Below are 16,148 nucleotides of genomic sequence, written 5' to 3' on the forward strand. Positions count from 1 at the left end.
AGCCCACTACTGAATCAGAAAGATGTGCTGGAATGCTATTTCTCATAGTTGAGTCCACATCTTCTACAAACCTGCTTCTTAATGAAATAAACACACATTTGGTCTTTAAAAAAAAAAAAAGGATGCATGTCTATGAACGGGAATAAGATTGCTTAAGTAAGGTGGCATTAGATAATCAGTGAAAGAAAAGGGGGAAATACTGAGGACATACCAATTCTCTAAGAAGAATGAAGGAAACAGGAAAGACAGAATGGACCAGATCACTCAACTTAAGAGTTAGAGAAAAGTTTAGAAGCTCATCTTATCCAACTTCATTTTATGGATGAGGAAACAGCCCCAGAGAAATGAACTGACCAGTTGTATAGGTAATAAGAGAGCTTATATTTAAATTCAGATCCTCTGATTTCAAATCCAGTGTTTTTTCCACTATAATACACAGCCCTCCCCATACAAATTATGAGGAGCCACCACTCAGCCAAGACAACTAGGTAGAGTCATAAGAAAGACGAAAAAGGGAGCAGTGAAGAAAAATCAGGCCTACTGAATTCCCAATTAAATCTCAAGAGCCCTGTCCATCTCAGAGATTGCATTTCTAATCCCTGTTATTTCTGCAGGGACAATATAATTCAGTACTCATAGGTTTTCTTATCTCTAGAAAGTATTTTCTGTCAATCACATATATCCTGTCATTCTCTACTACTAACTACAACTCAAAATTCAAGATTATATTGAAGGACACAGCTCTAGAATAATAAACTATTAAAGGAGAAATAGAGTAGAGGATGTTATCAAAGAAAAGAATGCTTGAAAAAAGAACAAATGGCCTGTGCATCCCACTGGTATTCTCTTGATCCTAAAATCATAAATTTAGAACTGGTAGGGACCTTAGAAACCATCTAAGGCAGAAATGAGGAACCTGTGGCCTCAAGGCCACATGTGGCCCTCTAGGTGCTCAAATGCGGCCCTTTGACTGAATCCAAACTTCACAGAATAAATCCCCTTAATAAGAAGATTTGTTCTGTAAAACCTGGACTCAGTCAAAAGCCTGCACCCAAGGACCAAGGACACATGTGGGCATCAAGATCACAGGTTCCCCACCTCTCATCTAAACCAAAACCCTCATTTTAGAGATGAAGAAACTGAAGCCCAAAGAGCTGAGGAAAGAGACTTGCTTGAGATCACACAGGGTAGTAAGTCAGAGACAATATTAGAAACCTCAGTCCTCTGACTCCAGAATCATTTCTCTTTCCACTATATCTCTCAAGGGAAAGTGAAAAAGGTCCCTGTATGTTAGATTGACCTCCTTTGGAGAATTTACTGGAAGACTTGGACAAGAGGTGACTTTTGTGTAGGACTAAAATTGGTATTTTTGGAAGGAACCTTCACAATTACAATTTCACAGGAGCAAATGGCTTGTTAAACAGTCAGTATTACCAACAAAATATATGCCATAAGACCTAACAGCCACAAGTAATATCTTATTTCAAAATATTTTAAAATAATACATTTATTGTATAGGTTACCTCTCCTGACGAATCATCAGGAAGACTTTTCTTGACTTCAAATTCCAGCTTGTGTTGAATGTAATCCAGATCAGATTCTGCTTTCTGGAACTAAGACATGCAAGAGTAGACAAAAAGGTATTAATTTATGAAGCATAAACACATAGTTTTATTACCCATTCCTCCCTTTCCCTTAGATTTTTAACTTAAGGTTAAAATATTATATGTAATTGAAAGGTCAACACAGAAAAACAATGACTGAAAAGATCAAACAATGTGGTATAAGAAGTCACTGTAAGGTTACATATTTTTGTATTTATATATATCCTTTTCCTGTGAACTAGGAAGGAACTCAAAAATTCCCAAGAAATACTGAAACTCTCCAGCTAACTATATTCTGTTTTTGTTGGAACGATATATGGTTAAGAAACAAGCCCTCCCCTCAATCTTTCCAAATTTAAATCATTTAAAACTTTATGCTGTATATTTAGGACCTGAAAAAATTTCTAGGTAACATGTTATCAGAATAGATCAACATGGACTATATTATACAAGAGGGGATTATACCTTCTCTTTCTTTTTTTTTTGGAGGGCAATTGGGGTTAAGCGACTTGCCCAAGGTCACACGGCTAGCTAAGTGTTAAGTGTCTGAGGCCGGATTTGAACTCAGGTCCTCCTGATTGACTCCAGGGCTAGTGCTCTATTCACTGTACCACCTAGTCACCCCCATACTTTCTCTTTTTAAGAGGAAAAAAAAGTTTAAAATAAATTGTTCAGACACAGCAAATACTGTATTATCTTTTGAGGCAGGGGGAATGAGAGAGTCAAGGTGAAGGAGAAAGCTACTCTCCATTATGGGGAATTAAATAAAATTTTCTTCCCATCTCTCCTTACCCCCCACCAACTATTTTTAATAGTATTTTAATTTTTTCCCCAATTACATGTCAGAACAATTTTTAGCATTCATTTTTACAAGATTTTGAGTTCCAAATTTTTTTCCCTCCCTCCCCTCGCCTCTTCCTTAAATGGTAGACAATTTGATATAGGTTATATATGTGCAATCATGTAAGACATTTCCATATTAATCACAGTTTTAAAAGAAAAAACATATGAAAAGGAAAAAAACCATGAAAAAGAATAAAGTAAGTGAAAAAAGTATACTTCAATCTGCATTCAGAGTCCTTATCTGGATATGGATAGCATTTTCCATCATAAGTCCTTTATACTTGTCTTGTATCACTGTGTTGCTGAGAAGAGCTAAATCATTCATAGCTGATCATCATACAATGTTGCTGATACAATGCACAATGTTTTCCTGGTTCTCCCCATTTCACTTTTCATCAGTTAATACAAATCTTTCTTTCTGAAATCTGCCTGCTCATCATTTCTTATTGCATAATAGTATTCCATTACATTCATATACCACAGCTTGTTCAGTCATTCCCCAATTGATGGGCATCCCCTCAATTTCCAATATTTTGCCACCACAAAAAGGTCTGCTATGAATATTTTTGCACATGTAAGTACTTTTCCCTTTTTATAATCTCTTTGGGATACAGACCTAGTAATGGTATTGTTAGATCAAAGGGTATGCACAGTTTGGTTGCCCTTTGGCCATAGTTTTAAATTGCCCTCCAGAATGACTGGTTCAGTTCACAACTCCACCAACAGTGTAATAGTGTACCAATTTTCCCACATTCTCTCCAACATCTGTCGTTCTTTTTTTGTCATATTAGCCAATCTGATAGGTGTGAGATAGACTTACAACTATTATTAACCAAGAAAACTATTACTAACTTGTTTTCTTTTATAGAGAGAGCCTAGTATAACATAATATGAACAATAAAAAATCTTAAAGGGTTGCATGTTACACATGTAGCCCAACAGTTAAAATTTTGGGTGACAATGATCTATATGGTCTGGCAAGGAGATCTATACTGCTAGTTGTGCTCAAAAAGGGAAAAACTACTGCAATTGGGGCGGGAGAAAGGTTCAATAACTTAACAGAGAAAAAACTCAGGCGGTAACAGAAAATAATGTTGTTCCTGTAGCAAGTAGCAAAGACCTAGAAATAAAGTATGTACACATTAATTGGGAAAGAGCAAAACAAACATTGGTAAATTAATATAAGGGAATATTACTGAACTGTATGAAATCAAGAATATGAAGAATCCAGGGAAATATGAACTAATGCAGATAAAGTAAAAAGAATCAGGAGAAAAATATTCAAATATTCATGACATCAAAGTAAGAAGGAAGAAAAAGAGGAGGGGTGGAAGAAAGAGAAAAGGGAAAGAAATGAAAAGAAAGAAACAATGATGGCTAATCATCTTGGCCAAGCATGGCTCTGGGGAAAAGCTAAAAAAAAAATTACCTTTCTTTCATAGTGGAGGTGTAGGACTTATGGGCATGGAACATTGTCTATATATACTATTAGACACAGCCAATACACTGGTTAGTTCTACTGAACCACTTTTTAAAACTATTTTCTTTTAAAATCTTTATTACAAAAGATGGGTCAATGGGTAGAGGAGGAAAGATAGATTTCAAAAGTAATGTGACATAAAAACTAAACATTCATAAAAATAAGATCAAGTTAAAAAAAAAAACTGAATGTCCTTTCTCATCATCTAAAGAGGGTTCATTCTAATAGATAAGGAGTTCTTGGCATCTGTGAACTTTAAAAAAATATATTTTGATAACTATTTCAAAATAATTGCTTTCCTTTGTAATCCTGTATATTTTATGCATTTAAAAACATTATGAGAAGGGATCCATAGGTTTCACCAGACTGTGAAAGGGGTCCATGACACAAAAAAGATTAAGACCTCTGCTATAGAGTACGTGTATAACAAAAATAAATATTTGTTAAATGAATCAAATGGGAAAGCTAGAGCTAAAAAAACCTTTTTTTCCTCTAGTTTTCCCTTTTATTTTCTACTTTTCTCACCACTTTAGGGATGAGGGTGAAGTAAAATAGGTTACAGGAAAATTTTTCAAAACATTTTTTTCTAAGTGATAAAACGAATGATCTTTCCAAGTAAACTTTCTTTTTGAATTTAAGTTTGCCTGAGGACAAGTGTTATTACATATTAATATTATTAATTTAAGAGCATAACTTTACTAAGTCAATCAGTAATACCTTCCTTAGCATCAAACTGAAACCTTTTCTTTTGGATGTCTCTCATTCACTGCTATTTATGGGAAATAAGACGCCATGGTGAATTGAAATTTGTGCAAAGTTATACTTGGACACCATTCACAATACCAATCATTAATAAAATTTATTGATGTAATTGCCCAACTATATACTTTATACCCAAGTATATAGGTGGTAAGTATGAAAGGAAAAAAAAGGATAGATTCATGTTCAACAAAAAATGAGGAAACTACACTAACAAGGTCCACTACAAATTCATGTGACATAATCTCATTGCTACAAGGCAATGCTTTTACACCTCCCTAACTAACCTACTATCTGACTCAACGGGAGTAGATTTTCTAGACCTTTTTATCCGTCTTCAAAGTTCTACCATGGATCACCCTTTCCCAACCCTCTCAGCTGAGAACCTTGCCTCAATATTTCACTAAAAGGAATTGAGGCTAATGACTGAGAGGTTCCTCTTCTCAACTAACATTTCCTAAGATGCCTTCTGCCACTTATTTCCACTTTCACCTTTGTTGCACTTAATGGGATAGTCCTCCTTCTCAAGGCAATGAAGTGATTCCATTCTATCCTTCTCCAGCAGATTGTTCCCTTTTATCATCTCCAGTCTCTCTTTGACGATTGGTTCCTTCCCTGCTTCCTAGTAACATACTCATATCTCTCCCATAATAATAAAAAAAAAAGCCCCTCACTTTGATCCATTCATCACCATTAACTATTGTCCTACATGTTTCCTCCCTTTTGTGCATAAACTCTTTTTGAAGGTCTTCTAGGCTAAAGCCAAGATGGCAGAGTAAAGGCAGGGACTCACCTGGGTTCTCCTAAATGCCCCTGCAAATAACTTTTAACTCTGCAAAATGAATTCTTGAGTGACAGAACTAACAAAGGACAGAGTAAAACAATTTTCCAGCCCAAGACAACTTAGAAGGTCAGCAGGAAACGTCTGTCTCACTAGGGTAAGAGTGGAGCGCAGTCTAGCATAGGCCATGACCTGGAAAGCTAGTGGTGGGCTAGAGAGGAAGGGGACTAAATTGGCAGCAGAGGTTTCTGGAGCTCTCAGTCCATGGTATGGGGGGATCAGATAACTGAACAGAAGGAGATTATAGAGGATCCTTTGCTGGCACTGGGTACAAGACTTTGTTGCACTGCCCATATGCAGTTCCAAGTTGCAGTCCCCAGGTGAAAAGGAGCACTAGCATACTGAAGCATGCCACAGAGCATTGGGGACTCTGGTCATAGTTGCAGGGCAGAAAACAGTGCTTGTGGTAGCTCACTGAACAGAGAACAGTCCAGGAGAACAGTAACTACATCATATCATCTTGGAAGAACTGAAAACTTACAGATACCCTGAACTAACTCTAAAAACAGCAGAATGAAAAATCTGAAGCTTGGGGTAGTGCCTTCTCTACCCTGGAAGCAGAGCCCAACTTTTAACTTAAAGTAAAAAGTCAAGAAATAGCCTGGAAAAATGAGCAAACAACAACTACAACAACAAAGAACATGACCATAGTTACTATGGTGACAGGGAAGATCAAAACAAACTCAGTAGTAGATAATGTCAAAATAGCTATATCCAAAGCCTTAAAGAAAAATGCAAACTGGTCTCTGGCCCCAAGAGACTTCCTGGAAGAGCTTTAAAAAAAAAAAGGATGTTAAAAATTAGACAAGAGGGGGGCGGAGTCAAGATGGCAGAGTAGAAAGAGGTCCTCCACACGGCTCCAGCTCTCACCACCTCCAATCTACAGAAAAGGGGACTCTGAACAAACTTTGGAGCTACAGAACCCACACAATGACACAGAGAAGCTAACCTCCTGCTGAGGATAGCCCGGCAGATCAGCACGAATTGGCCAGCATAGCGCTCTGGGAGCCGACCCCAGCCCCATGCAAACCAGAGGTTTTAGCCCCAGGGCGGGTCTGACCAGCCACCGGCTGGAGGGACTTCAGATCACCAGCAGCTGTGGTGGTCCAGAATTATCAACACATAGATGCTAAGGACAAAGTAAGAGGTCAGTGCAGTGTGGACTTTGGGACCCAATAGCTGGGAGTGCCTCGGCTTTCCCCACCCAGGATATGAGGAGCCGCTGAGGGCTATGGTGCAGCCACCGCCATGTGGCAGCTTCAGCTCCTGGCCTGCAGATTGCAGGGGGACCAAGTGACTAGTCTGGGAGATAATCGCTCTTGCTGTAACCTGCTTGGATCTGGATTGCAGTCTAGGGTGGAGATCCTGGGGTGTGTGACCAGCTTGCCAGAAGCATATGGAGGCTTCAGAAAAGGCACCCAACTAATACCTCCTACAGCTGAGAAAACTCCAGCATTTGGTACGGAAGCTCCCCTGTCTGGTAGCAGAGTCCTGCTGTGGCAAAAAGCCCAAAAGTCAAGTAACTGAGTGGCAACATGACCAGGCAAACGAAGCAAAGCAAACAGAAAAAATCCAACATTAGACTCCTATTTTAGGGACAAAAAGGATCAAAGCATGGAAGAAGAGGAAGACAGTGAAGTCAGAACTCCTGCACCAAAAGCTTCCAAGAAAAATATGAGCTGGTTACAGGCCATAGAGGACCTTAAGAAGGATTTTGAAAAGCAAATAAGAGAAGTAGAGGAAAAATTGTGAAGAGAAATGAGAATGATGCAAGAAAATTACAAAATGAGAGTCAACAGCCTGACTGAGGAAAATAACACCTTAAAAAATAGACTAAGTCAAATGGCAAAAGAGGCTCAAGTGGGGCGACCGGGTAGCACAGCAAGTTAGAGTACTGGCCCCAGAGTCGGGATGACCTGGGATCTAATCCAGGCTCAGATACTTGGCACCCACCCAGAAACACCTGGCCATGTAACCTTGAGCAAGTCACTTAACCCCAATTGCTTTAAAAAAAAAAAAAGGCTCAAAAAGATAATGAGGAGAAGAATGCCTTAAAAAGCCAAATTTGCCAGATGGAAAAAGACTCAAAAGTTCACTGAAGAGAATCATTCCTTCAGAATAAGACTGGAGCAAATGGAAGCTAATGACTCTATGAGAAATCAAGATGCTATTAAACAGATCCAAACAAATGAAAGAATAAAAGGCAATGTTAAATATCTCATTGGAAAAACCACTAACCTGGAAAATAGGTCCAGGAGAGATAATTTAAAACTTATTGGACTATCTGAAAGCCGTGATCAGGGAAAGAACCTAGAAATCATCGTCCAGGAAATTCTCAAGGAAAACTGCCCTGATGTTTTAGAACCAGAGGGCAAAATACAGGTTGAAGGAATCCACTGGTCACCTCCTGAAGAAGATCCCAAAAAGAAAACTCCTAGTAATATTATAGCCAGGTTCCAAAATTCACAAATCAAGGAGAGAATATTGCAAGCAGCCAGGAAGAAACAATTTGAGTGTTGTGGAAACACAATCGGGATGACTTAGGATCTGGCGACTTCTGCACTGGAGGATCGAGGGGCTTGGAATGTGATATTCCGGAGAGCAAAGGAACTGGGATTAGGGCCAGGAATCACCTACCCAGCAAGACTGAGTGTCATGTTTCAGGGGAAGGTGTGGTCGTTCGGTGGAATAGAGGACTTTCAAGCATTCTTGATGAGAAAACCAGAGTTGAATAGAGGATTTGACATTCAGATACAAGAAGCAAGAGAAGCATGAGAAGGTAAACAGGGAGGGGAAATCATAAGGAACTTATCAAAGGTGAACTATTAACATTCCTACATGGAAAAATGATGATTGTAACTGATGAAACTTTTCTCAGTGTGAAAATAGTTGAAGGGAATATATATGCCTATATAGCAGGGTATATGGGCATATGAATGCATATGTGAATGTGTGTATATATATTTACAGGTATACATAGATAAAAGGCACAGGGCCAATTTGGTGGGAAGGGATGATACTTGGAGGGTGGAGTTAAGAGGTGAGAGAGGAAATGTGGTGAGAGGAGATGGGGAGAGAGAATGGGGTGAACTGTCTCATGTAGAAGAGGCAAGGGAGGGTGGTTGCAATGGAGAGGAAGAATAGGAGGGCAAGGGGGAATGGGTCAACCTTATTCTCATTGAATTTGGCTGGGGAGGGAATGAAATACACACTAAATGGGGTGTCTCACCCTACAGGAGAGTTGCGGGAAGGGGAATTGGAGGGGGTTGATGGAGGGGAGGCCAGGCTGGGGGAGAGGGAGGTTGGAGCCACCCACTTTTGAAAAGGGAAGGGATTGTGGCGGCTAGGTGGCACAGTGAGTAAAGCGCTGGCCCTTGAGTCAGGAGGACCCAAGTTTGGTTCCAGCCTCAGACACTTAACACCCACACACACAAAAAAACTAGCTGTGTAAGCTTGGGCAAGTTACTTAACCCCAACTGCCCTCCAAAAGGCTAAAAAAAAAAAAAAAAAGGACAGGATCAAAGTAGAGAATAGAGCAGGTGGGAGGTGGGATAGGAGGGAGGGAAATGTAGTCAGTCTCAGTCTTTTACAATATATCTACTATGTTAATGTTTTGCATTAGCTACACATGTACAACCTATACTGAACTGCTTGTCTTCCCTGTGGGGGGTGTTGGAGGGGGAGGAGGAGAGTGAATCTGGAATTCAAAGTTTTAAAATTAAATGTTTAAAAAAAATATATATATATATACTATTATTAATACAATTTTGCATGTAATTGGGAAATAGGATGTACAGGCACTGGCGCATGGAGATCCACCATACCCTACTGGAGGTGGGGGGGGGGGGAGGGTATGGGAGAGGATGTGGGAGGGGGCAGATTGGAGGAGGGGATGTCCTGTGGGACTGCTGTTTTGGGGTGGTAGGTGGGAGAGGGACAGGGAGGGAATTTGTGACTCAGGGTCTGGCGGAGACGAATGATATAGATCGGAATTGAATAAAGCATTTGAAAAATGAAAAAAAAAATATTAAACTGAAAATAAAAATCAGACAAGAGAGGTAGAGGAAAAATTGGGAAAAGTAAGAGTGATGCAAGAAAACCGTGAAAAAAAGTCAACAGCTTTTTAAGAGGCACAAAAATAATCCTGAAGAAAATAAAACCCCCAGAATAGGTCAAATAGTAAAATAAAAGAGGTACAAAAATCCACTGAAGAGAAGAATGCCATAAAATTCAGAATTGGACAAATGGAAAAGAAGGTACAAAAACTCACTGAACTCTGCAAGTGGAAACTGATGACACCATGCAACATAAAGAAACAATAAAATAAAATGAAAAATGTAAGAAAATGTGAAATATTGCATTGGAAAAACAATTAACCTGGAAAATACATCTAGGAGAGGAAATGTAAGAATTTTTGGACTACCTGAAAGCCATGATTAAAAAAAGAATCTAAAAATCTAAGAAATTATCAAGGAAAACTGCCCTGATAACCTAGAACTGGAGGGCAAAATAAAAATTGAAAAAATTCACCAATCATCTCCTAAAAGAGATCCCAAAAAGAAAACTTCCATGAATATTATAGCCAAACTGCAGAATTCCCAAGCAAAAGACCAAAATATTTGCAAGCAGCCAAAAAGAAATAGTTCAAATATTGTGGAGCCACAGTCAGGATAACACAAGACTTAGCAGCTTCTACTATAAAGGATTGGAGGGTCTGGAATATGATATTCTGGAAGGCAAAGGAATTAAGATTACAACCAAGAATCATCTACTCAGCAAAATTGAGTATAATTCATCAGGAGAAAAAAATGGACATATTTAATGAAATACAGGACTTTCAAGCATTCCTGATGAAAAGATCAGAGCTGAAAAGAAAATCTGACTTTCAAATATAAGATTCAAGAGAAACATAAAAATGTCAATAGGAAAGAGAAATCATAGGAGTTCAATAAAGTTAAACTGTTTACATTCCTACATGGGAAGATGATACTTTTAAGTCCTAAAAACATTATCATTATTTGGGCAGTCAGAAGGATAAGTATACAAAGACAGAAACCATGGCTGCGAGTGGACTATTAGGAATGATATCCAAAATAAAATAAAGGGGTGAGAAAGAGTGATGGTTATGATGGGATATCGAAGAAAATAAAATTAAAGGGTGAAAGAGGTATTAACTTGGAAAAGGGGGAAGGGAGAGTTAGAATGGGGTAAACTTATCTCAAATAAAAGAGGCACAAAAATGTTTTTACAGCAGAAGGGACCTTGGAAGGGTAATGGAGAACATTTGAACCTTATTCCCATCAGAAATGGCTCAAAAGGGAAGTAATACATACTCAGTTGGGAATAGAAATCTATCTTACCCTACAAGGAAATGAGGGAAAGATTTTAAGAGAAGTAAGGGAGTTAATAGAAGAGACAGCAGATTGGGGAAGGTGACAGTCAGAAGCAAAACACTTTTGAAGAATAGACTTAGCTATTCTCAGCAATAAAATGATCTAAAACAATTCTGAATGACTTATTAATGAAAAATGCAATCTCCCTTCACAGAAGGAACTGATGGAGTCTGAATGCAGACTGAAGCATTTTTAAAACTTTATTTTTCTGGGATTTTTTTTTTTTGGTCTGTGTTTTCTTTCTCAACATGACTAATATAGAACTATGTTTTACATGACAACATATGTGTAACCTATAACAAATTACTTGCCTTTTCAATGAGGGAGAGAATTTAGAAATCAAAAATTTTTTAAAAGAAAGATTCTCTATAGTCTGGTTTCTGACCTCATTATTCAAATGAAATTGTTGCATCCAAAGTCACCAAGGATCTCTCAATTGTCAAATGTAATGACCTAAAAAAAAAATTCATCCTTCTTGACCTCTCTACAGTTTCTGACACTGTAAATCACCCTCTAATCCTTGACACTCTTCTTTCTAAGTTTTTTGGACACTACTCTTTCCTGGTTCTTCTCCTATCAACTTTTCAGTCTCCTTTGCTGGAATCTTCATCCAGATGCTGATTCTCAAATATATTTATCTAGCGCTAATCTCTCTGCTGACCTCCAGACTCTTGTCTTTAACTGTCTATTGTACCATCTCAAAGTAGATGTCCCATAAACATCTTAAACCCAATATATCCAAAACTGAAATCATCTCTTCCCCAAAATCTTCTCCCTTTTCCTAACTTCCCTATTACTATTGAGGGTCTTACCATACTCCTAATTCCCCAGGTTTGTAACCCAGGTATCATTCTCTACTCCTCATTCTCATCTTCCTTATCCAATCTGTTGCCAAGGCCTGTCAATTTTACCTTCACATTACCTCTACTAAACACCTTTCTCTCTTCTGACACTGCTGCCACCTTAGAATAGGTTTCTATCACTTCATACCTGGACTACTGAAACAGTCTGCTTGTTGGTCTCCCTAGAAGTCTCTCCCCGACTCCAGTTCATCTTCACTCAAGCTGCCAAAGTGATCCTCCTAAAGTAAAAAGCTAACAATGTCACCCACTTACTCAATAAACACCACTGGCTCCCTATGACCTCTAGGACTGAATATAAACCCTTGAGTAGTCAAAGCTTTTCATAACCTACCTTCCCCCTTAACTTTCCAGTCTTCTTACACATTATGCCCCACCATATACTGGCTTCCTGGCTGTTCCTTGAACAAGACAGGCCATCTCCTGACTCAGGGCATTTTCACTAGCTGTTTCCTATGCTCTTTTCTTTACCATATCTGCCTCCTGTTTCCCTGACTTCCTTCAAGTCCCAGCTAAAACTCCCCCTCAAAGGAAGTTTTTTTTCCCATTCCCCTTTAATTCTAGCGCCTTTCTTCTGTTGATTATATCCAATCCATCCTATTATAGCTTGTTTATACATAAGTGCCTGCATGTTGTCTTACCCATTAGACTGTGAGCTCCTTGAGAACAAGGATTGTATTTTGCCTTTATATCCACTGCATTTAATGCAGTGCCTGGCACACAGCAGATGTTTAATTGATGTTTTTGTTGTTGTTCAAATTTCAGTCATGCCCAACTCTCTGTGACCCCATTTGGGGTCTGCCATTTCCTTCTCCAGCTCATTTTATGAAGAAACTGAGGCAAACAAGATTAAGTGATTTGTCCAAGGTCACAGAGCTAGTAAGTTTCTAAGGCTGGATTTGAATTCAGGTCCTCCTGAATACAGACCTGGTGGTCTATCCACTGAACCACCTAGCTTCCCATTTGGCAGGACTGGGCAACCTCTATTCCCCCCTCACTTCCCAACTGGGAGTCTTTGGAAGCCAGTGCAGCAGGGTGATCTTAGGGGTGCCAGGACGTCCTGCAGGTCATCAGGCAGGAAACTAAAGATGGTGTCAATATGTAGACCCACCTGCTGAAGCATCTCCTCCTTCACCAAGAGCCAGTGAGTCTGACCTTGAATGAGCTTTTCTTGAAGCTTCAGGACAAGATCGAGGATCTTGACTTCAGACTTATCCTTCATTCAGGTCAGGATGTTTACCTCACAGATCATTTCCAGATGCAGGGCCTCCAGTTTCAGAGGTACCTCACTATGCTGCTTCTGGTATTAGCCATCAAAATTAGGTGACTTGAAAAAATGTCTATACAGTCCTAGCCAATCACCCTTGAGGACTCAAGTGAGCTGGGACCAACATGCTCCAGGGTTTTCAGAAAGTTATCTTGGTGTAAAGAATGGATTTGAGGGGGAAGTCTTCCAGGGAGGGACAGCCCTCTGTAGGGGTATCAAGCTTGTTAGGTAGTGCTCCAGAGGGATGATGAAAGTTTAAGTGAGCTCCAAGAAAGCCATAAAACCAGAGTACACTGCACCCTGAAGGACACTTCCTTTGGATGCTCTTCAACAGCCTCTTAATAAGTGTTTTATCCTTGTTTCTACGAGATGTAGAGCCCTGGCTTAGTGTTCAGACAGAATCTTCAACTTTGTGAGCTTCTTCATCATGCCACAGTTCTTTAAGATGAGTTAAAAGTATAATAATAGTTTTCCCTTGGATTTTTAACTGTCAAAATACTATATATAATTGAAAGTCACATGCATTATTGCACAGTACTTTTAGACTTGTTATGGTAGATTTTTAAACAAACATTTTTTGTTCAAAAACTACCAAAACTTTTTGACAGTTTAGGATTTAGGACTTCCAATAGCATCTGAAACTACCACTTCCATCTTAAGCTTCCTTAAAATCAAGCTATGAAGCAGTAACTTAGACTGATTAAAAAAAAAACTACTTAACACATTACAGTTCTACTTAAAAATTCAAAAAGAATAAACTTATTAACCACTGTCCTCTCTCTGAAGTGAGTGGTTTCAGGGGCAGCTACCTGCAATTGTTAGGTAGGCACTTACAGCATAAAAGGATACAATAGGAATCAAGAAATAATGCTTGTCCACTAGCAACATTTAAGTTAGGCCAGAGCAACAAACACTGATAGTTTTTTTTTTAATGGATTTATTCTTGCATTTAATTATTGCACTAGTCTCATTATCTCCACTACACTTGTGTTTAGAAAAGACTTCACAGCAGAAGCAGAGTTACAAATGGGCTATGAAGGACAGAGCAAGAAGCAACTAGACAGGGAACAGCAAATTATGCCAAGAATTGAGCGATAAACTGGAGCTAAGAATAGAGAAATGAAGAACCGTTTGCTTGACTGCAGTCATTCTCAGTGAGAAGCAAGAGGGGATTAAAGAAACATTTTAACTTGGGCAAAATCTAAATATGTTGCTGGAAATAAAGTTTGTGAAGTTTATACTTCTAGTGAAATAGCAGCTAAAACTAAACTAAAAAATGTTAAAGTTAAAAAATAAACATATTAGCTCCATAATCACAAAAATCTCATAGAAGTCCAATGTGACTAAAAAAAGCCTCACTGGCAATAAAGTTGGTCAGCAAATAGCTGAGAGAGGGCGAGTTCAAGATTCTAACTCTCTCTTTCACTGTCAATTTGGGCAAGTAATTCATCTCTGGGCCTTCAGCGTTTTGTACATAACAGCCATTTAATAAAGGATGGCATCAAGGTTGGCTAATAACATAACAGATGAACAACCAGAGGGTTCCACTGGTACCCTTGTGATGCTAGAAGGTCTCCAACATATTGAATGGACTCTTAAGTGGTGACCTTTTGGGAAAACATGGACAAGACAAGAGTCACATAGGATATGTAGGAACAGATGGGGTATGATCTGCATTGGTAGAAGCATCTCCCAAACCCATGAGATCACAGATCCATAAATATTTTGTTGATTGGACCAGTTTCCTCACCTGTAAAATGACAAGGTAGGTCTGAAGTTCTAGTTCACCATCTCTAAAATGATAAAAATGACCAAAAAGACAGGATAGTCAATGTTGGAGAAAGTGTGGAAAGGCACACCAATATGTGACTTGTGGAGCTGTGACTTAGACTAACTATTCTGGAAAGAAATTTTGGAATTGTACTAAAGGAACAACTTAAGCAGTCATACCCTTTGACCTATTGGTCCTGCATTGAGGTACATACCCCAAGGAGGTCGATGACAAAAAGAAAGGCTCTATACATACTAAAATACTTTTTGTTGTGGCAAAGAATAGAAAAAAAGTAGATGCCCATAAAATGAGGAATGGCTAAAAAAATTATGGCATACAAATGTAATCAATTATTACCATACTTATAAATAATGACAAAAATGACAAATTCAGAGAAACCTGGGAAGATCTGTATGAACTAAATCCAAGTGAAGTGAGCAAAAACAACAATTTAGACAAGTATAATAATGTAAAAGAAAACAACTCTGAAAGACTTAGCAACTGTGAAGAATCTAAACATCAAGCATGACTTTAGAAAACAAATGATGAAGCATGTTACCCACCTCTCTAGTAAGACAAGTGAAGTTTCATATACAATCTTTTCTAACAGTCTGAGTTCAAATCTAGCCTCAGACACTTACTAGCTGTGTGACTCTTGGACAAGTCACACTTACTCTCTGCCTCAGTTTCTTCATCTATAAAATGTAGATAATGATGGCATGTACTTCCCAGGGTTGTTGTGAAGATAAAATGAGATAATATTTATAAAACACTTTGTAAACTTTAAAGTACTAAATATATGCTACCATGATTTACAATAAAATTTTAAAATATTATCATGCTCTAAGAAACTGAAATGTGAATATGATTAATACAGAGGAGCATAAGACATTATAAACTATTGCACAATGAAACAAGCAGGATCAGGATATATCACATGTTACTATCACAATGCAAATGGGAAAAAAACAAAATAATTAAAATTGAATGCTGTGAAATTATAATAAATAAGCTTGGCTTCAAAGAGATATAAGAATTAGCTTTACTCCTTTCAGTGCACAAGTGGGAAACTATGGATGTAGAATATGGAATATAATATAAGACTTGACTGATATTTAGTTTTGCTGAACTTTTTTTCCTTTTAAAAAATTGGTTATAAGAGAGCTCTCTGAAAGGAAGGTTCAGGGATATATTGGGAAATGTGAGTGATATAAAAACAAAAGTTATCAATAAGTTTTTTAAATGACAGGGTTATAAATTGTCTCCAAGGCCTTTTCCACAAGGAATTCTTGATCTTTGACAATTCAATTACAAACTAGCACATAAAAAG

The 16,148-nt window shown here is 38.3% G+C and overlaps 1 protein-coding gene across 1 annotated transcript in view; it reads right to left on the minus strand.

Moving 5' to 3' along the window:
* Positions 1–16,148, minus strand: part of SKA2 (spindle and kinetochore associated complex subunit 2) — a 52,015-nt gene that overhangs the window by 13,879 nt on the left and 21,988 nt on the right. The window contains 1 exon segment of the mRNA XM_069078014.1: positions 1,524–1,613. Coding sequence (XP_068934115.1) covers positions 1,524–1,613 — 90 coding nt within the window.

This window comes from Petaurus breviceps, unplaced genomic scaffold (genome assembly GCF_028583685.1).
Source record: "Petaurus breviceps papuanus isolate PSGF00001 unplaced genomic scaffold, PetGlider_PUasm1.0 91023, whole genome shotgun sequence".
Classification (NCBI taxonomy): Eukaryota; Metazoa; Chordata; class Mammalia; order Diprotodontia; family Petauridae; genus Petaurus; species Petaurus breviceps.